The following is a 6000-nucleotide window of genomic DNA, read 5'->3' as shown; positions in this document are numbered from 1 at the left end:
CGGTCGCTTCGGTGCCGCTGTCCGCTGCGCTGCCTCCGCGCTCGCCGCGCGGAACCGCCTGCGGGACCCCGAGGAGCTCCCAGCGCCCCGCACGGGGCAGAGGAGTCGGGACTAGGGGAGCCGACGCTGAGGGAGGAGCCGGGTCGGAGCGGCCGAGCCCAAGGCCCCCGGTCGTGGAGGTGGGGGGCTGAGGCCCCCGAGGGGGCCCCGCCGCGATGGGCAACCTGGAGAGCGCCGAGGGGGGCCCGGGAGAGCCCCCTTCAGTCTCGCTGCTGCCGCCGCCCGGCAAGATGCCGATGCCTGAGCCCTGTGAACTGGAAGAGAGGTTCGCCTTGGTGCTGGTGAGAGCTGAGCCCAGTCCCTTCCCCCTCCTACCGTCCCCGAGGTCCCAGTGCCCGGGTAGGACTCTGCCCGGGTGCCCCTACCCGGCCCACCCCTTCAGGGGGGGCTTCCGATAGACTCAGTGTCTTCTTGGCAACCTCTGAGCAGCCGCTGGCCGCCCGACACCCTCGTCGGGGACCTCCCGACTGCGGCCTCAACCCCTGGACACTTAGGAGGAGGGGGTCCTCAGCCTGGGACCTCCCCAGGATCCACACTTCCTCCTCTCTCCCCCTTCTGTAGCCCTCTCACTTCTCCCCACTTCTCCGACAGCCTTCCCGGGTCCCTAGAATTCTCATTTCTAAGCCTCTTGCTGGTGCCGGGGAATTCAGAAACTTGGGGCCGGCCCACTCCTCAGCCCAAGTCAGGGTTCTCTGACTGGGGAGACAGCCGCTCGTGTTAACATGGAGGCTTCCCAGGGAGTGGGTCCCACTTCCAGCCCGGACCAGATGTTTGGGGGAGAGGTGGGGGGAACGGAGAGGGGGCTGGGAGCTCTTGAAGGGGGTGGAATAAAGAGTGATGCCATTCTCCTCATTTTCAGAATGGCCTGCAGGCATCCTGCAAAGTTATAGTGGATTTGTCTAAAAGGCTGAACATGTGGATAAGCCATTTCACCAGTGTATTTTTCCAATTGAAACAATACACAAACCATCCCGCCTCCTTTTTTTCCTCCCTCTTTATGTTAAGCCCTAGTGGCTGGTTTGTGTTCTTTGCCTGTGCTTCTTTTTAGTCTTTCTGTAGGTTCCCCAAAGATCTGTGTAGATGAATTTTAAGCTGACTTTGGGATTCTTCTTTAGTGTGGAAATTGGACATTGGTGTCAGTGGCTCTGTGGATAGGGAGGATCTGAGCTGGTATATCACTGGTATGGCGCCAAAAGGATGTTGGAGGTAAAAATGAAGTTCTGGAGAAAGAAAGTGAACAAGGTGATGGAACATTTGCTGGCAGAGGTAAACCTTTTAAGAAATTTGGGGAAATAATTCCAGTTCTTCAAAGAACTCTCTAAAGGAGCAGAGTTAATGCTGCTGTTATTGTTGGTATGGCCTGAAGGGCCCACTTTGCCTTTGCCCATGCGGAGGGAATAGTGGACTTAGCAGCCTTATTGGATTTCATCTGCCTTGGAATAGGGAGATTAGATCTGTTGGCAACAGTGGGACTGTCTAGAGATCCTGGCCTCTCCGATGGTGGAGAGCCTGACATTAGCCCACTGGCACTGCAGCCAGCCGAGAGGCATTCCAAGGGAAAGCGGTGTTACTGGAACCTCTCAGTGCCCACCAGCTCTGCAGAGGGCCAAAGGGATCTGGGCCACACATCCTGTGGCCCTCTGCATTTCCCCCAGCCTCCTCAAGGGGATGGGTGAGTCAGTGATTACTAATGTGCTGTGGCCAACTCAGAGGCTGAGGAGGAGAGATTGGGATTTGGTGCCCTTGAGAACAAGAGCTCAACTGTTGGGGAAAAGAGTGGGAGGGAATCTGCACTCCAGTGGGGGTGTGAGCCCCCCCACCCCCCAGGGAGCTGGCACAAGGTAGTTACAGAAATTGGAGAGAAAGGGATGGTTTGAGGTGGACTGGGTCGGGGGCTGTCTTAGGTAGGGGCTGCCAGGCTGTTGGTCGTGAGAGCTCAGAACCAGAGTTGATCGTGTCCTCCTTGGAGCTTGGTTGACAAGTTTGTTTAGTTAGTTGGCAAATTAATGGCTTAATATCCACGAAATGCACACGGTGTCCTGATTACGAACCAGAGCACCCAGAGAGCATAGGTCAAGCCAGAGCCGGGACCACCCACTTGCAAGTTATACTTTCTGTATAAAGTTTTGATTTGTTTCCTCTTGGCTTTTGTTTTGGTCTTGTTTCTGTGTGCCTGAGCTGCTGTTGATGGGGGGTTGGAACGGGGCAGGCCAGGGCTAGTTAGCTGTCTTATGGGAGGAGGGGATTTTACTTCACTTCTCCAGCACAGGAAAATCATGCTTTCTTGGGGATTTGAGTTCTTCTCTGGGGTCCCTTTCCTCTGCTTCTGAAACATGCCCTTTTTACTATCCTTCTTTCTACTGTCCTACTGTTTGGGAACAGTACTGGCATTGGATGTTTGACCCTGAAGCAAGCTCAGGTGTATTTCTTGTATAGTCAGGGGAAGTGGAGTGTGTGTGTAGTAGAAAAAGCAAGGGCTGTCTTAGTAACTGTCTTAACCTCTCTAAGCCTCATCTATCTGTTTTATAGATTTCCTTACCTAGAAGATGGGGTAATAATTTCTATCCTGGTAGGTTTATGAGAATTAGATGAGCCAGGTATATAAGGCCCTTCCTTGGTACCCTGTAGGTACTCAGTATAGATTAGCGTTTTTTTCTTGATTGTGTGAGTCAGGCAAGCTGCTCCTTTCTTACTCTTTTCTTTCCCAGGTTGTCAGCATTATTATGATTGATTTGACTTTAGAAAAAGCTATTTGGAAGTTTGTTGAGGTGACATTCTGGTGTCCTGGTTAAGCGTATGGACTTTCAAGTCAAAGTGGGCTCAAATACTGACCTCTCCACAGTCTCTAGTTAGAAAAGTGTTTGGCCTTAAGCAAGTTGCTTCATCTCTTTGAGTCCCAGTTTCTTCTTATAAATGAAGATAATAATAGTATTTGCCACATGAAGTTGCTGTGTGGATATAATGAAACTGGAAGTCAAGTACTTGGATAGCAGAGTCTGGCAACTACTATATGCTCAGTAAATAGTAGCTTTTAAATTTGTAGCCCTCAGCAGTGACTCAGATCTGAGATCACTTATATTCCCAAAAAGGATTTTAAGTTTAGAAATATGATGAAACCAATTACCTATTTTGTATAGCCAGTCTCAGGATATCCCTTCTGCTGTCGGATGGAGGGCTTCCCCCAGTTCCAGTGTATCTGTGGAACACCCCACCCCCACCCCAAAAACCACACTGGCTGGGGAAGTTGTATCATTGTGAGTCAAGACCACAGGCTCCCGGCTTTCTGGTGTAGACACATGATCTGACACACAGCCCGACAGCCAAGGTTGGAGAGCTCAAGGTCTGAGGCCAGGAGGTGATTTGTTTAGGACATTGATCCCAAGAGTCCTAACCTGGCCCAGGGCCCTAATCCAAGGATTTCCCCTACTGCTCTGCTGGGATACTGATCCCCTCATCCCTGGGGGGCAGCTGAGGTCCCTGACTTGTCACCTCTGACTGGGATCAGTTCCACTGTTTATCAGGTGTGCTGTACAAATAGTATTATTTTCTGGTGTGCCCTGATATGAAAAAGGTTGTGAAGCTGTGTTATGCTGTTTCTCTGGGATCCTTCCTTACCCCCTGTCTGAGTAGCAGCTCCTATTCCGTTGAGTACTGAGAAGTTTAGGGATGGTACAATTATTGGAGTTTCTCTGTCAATATCAGAATGAGAACCCATCTCTGGTCTGATAGAGCCCCAGGCTGTGTTTTGGTCCCAACTAGATTATTACCCAACCTCAATTTCTCAGAGCTAGTATTCCGGCCAGTATTGGCCTTTGCTAAGATAGAGAGGGGAGGCAGAGGGCCTTAAGGGCTTTGAAAGGATAGCTGTCTGCCCTTGTTGTGTTTGCACCCTCATTTTTCTCTTTGCTGACTTATTATGGACTTGAAATGGAGTCTAAAGGTTCTGACGCCAGAAAAAGCCCTGGTTCTCCCTCAGGCGGAGGCTCTCAGGGCATAAGGGTAGGGTTGTATGACAGGGCCTGTCCCTGCCATGGGTCCTCCTCTCACATTCCCTGGTGATGACTGATGGCCTGGGGTTTTGCTGTTAAGTGTAGCGTTGATGTGGGAGCTAAGTTGGTCTGGGTGCTAGCTGTCTAAGAGGCTTTGAGGGCCTCCTGTGACACAGAAAGGGGCTGGGAAAAACTTGGACTAAATATCAAGTTCCAAGGAATTTTTTCCCAGCCCTGGGGATTGTGGTGAATTAGTTCAGGCTGGAATAGGACATGGGGGAGGGAGAGGACCCTTGACAGCAGCTGGTCAGGGAAACCCCCTTGCTCAGAGACCCCACCAAGAAGACCTTAGGCCACCAGAGAGGAGCCTCATTCCCTTGACCTTCCCATATGACCCTGCCTTAGACTGGGGGAGGTGTGGGGGGTATAGGGTGATAGGACTGATGGAGTGGGCTTCTTGTCATTTGGGAATGTTTTCATTGCTCAGAGGGAGTTTCAGCTTTTTTTCTTTTTTCTCTTAAAGTAGTGCTCATTTCCTAAGAAAAGTATGGGCAATTTAGAAAGAAGAAAAGATTAACGATTTGTATTGAAGAAAAACATCCATATTTTCTCTAGTTCCTTTACCAAATGGAGCCAATGTGTTTTAAAACCTTTCATATTTTTTTTCTCTGCATAAGGTTTTGTACAATGTTGTAATATTGGTATATATTTTTTAATCCAGTTTGGGTTTTTTTTTCCTTTGGCTCTGTTATTTCACTAGTTTTCCCAAGCCAGCCATTGTAAACATTTTTAAATGCTTGTACAGTGGTCTCTCAAATGAATGTACCATTGTGTACTCAACTGTTCTATTGTTGGACATTCAGGTTGTTTGCTTCTGTTTGCCGTGATAAACAACGCTGTGACAAACATCTTGGTATACAAAACCTTTTCAATATTTAGAATTTTCTTTAGGACAGAAACCCAAAATTGAACCTGCTAGGTTGTAGGATATAAAGTTTTTAAGGTCCTCGATACATATTTCCAAATGGTTTTGAAAAAAGGAGTCATGCATGTGAGTATCCTCAAGGAAGAGAAGAAGATTGAGAATAGCTTCTTTTCTCCTGCTTATGACGGTAATTCATGTTTATTAAGCAAATGTAGAAGTCAAAAATATAACAAGTATAAACTATATATGAAAAAGTATAAAGAAGAGCATTAAAATCACCTGTAATCTCACTGTCTAGCATTAACGTTTTGATGTACTTATGTATATTTTAACAAGTAGGAGCATACTGGGCAAATTGTTTTGTAAACCGATTTTTATTTTACTTTCTTAAGTATTTTCTCCTTTGCTTAAACGTTCTTTAGTGTCATGATTTCATAGCTGGATCGTATTCCATAGGATAGTAGTTTATTAACGCCTTATCTTTTATTTCTCTCTTTTTTCGCTACTAAAAATAACACCGTGAAGAATACCCTGTTCATAAATATTTGTGTGCATCTCTGATTATTGATTTAGGATGAATTGCTAAAAGTATAATTATTGGGTCAAAGGGGATATGCTTTTTAAAGTCCTCTGAGAAATATGCTTCTAAAAAAGTTGTACTGCTTGGCTTTTTCACTGACAGTGTGCATCCCTCCCTTTCTCTGTAAGCTGAACGTTTTTGGATGGTTTAACATTTTAAAAAACCTTTGCTAATTGCATTAATAAGAAACAGTGTCTTGTTTGACTCTGCATTTCTTTCAACATCTCATCATAAATGTTTTGGCTATCTTTTGTTTGTAATCTTTGCTCTCTGTTGAGGCTTTATTATATACACATTCCTATGTAACAAATGTATGCATTTCCATATTTTTATTATAAAACTTTTTCACATAGGAAAGAGCCTATTATATAAGATTAAAATAATTTAAAAAATGCACACTGGTGTATCTACTGTGGAGTTCTTGGAATTGCTTCCTGTCCCTTCAT

At 46.6% G+C, this 6000-nt stretch overlaps 1 protein-coding gene across 3 annotated transcripts in view; it reads left to right on the top strand.

Annotated features, from left to right (window-relative positions):
- The first annotated feature begins 200 nt into the window (after window positions 1-200).
- The window catches only part of FMNL3 (formin like 3), a 50965-nt gene continuing 45165 nt past the window's right edge, over window positions 201-6000 (top strand). For all 3 annotated transcript variants that reach the window (XM_040642420.1, XM_008704558.2, XM_040642419.1), the window contains exon 1: window positions 201-341. In XM_040642420.1, coding sequence (XP_040498354.1) covers window positions 216-341 — 126 coding nt within the window. In that variant the 5' untranslated portion in view covers window positions 201-215. The remainder of the gene's footprint in view (window positions 342-6000) is intronic.

The sequence above is a fragment of the Ursus maritimus genome, unplaced genomic scaffold, assembly GCF_017311325.1.
Source record: "Ursus maritimus isolate PB19 unplaced genomic scaffold, ASM1731132v1 scaffold_26, whole genome shotgun sequence".
NCBI classification, from domain to species: domain Eukaryota; kingdom Metazoa; phylum Chordata; class Mammalia; order Carnivora; family Ursidae; genus Ursus; species Ursus maritimus.
Note: the sequence above shows the minus strand (reverse complement) of the source record. Positions and strands in the feature narration are given on the sequence as shown.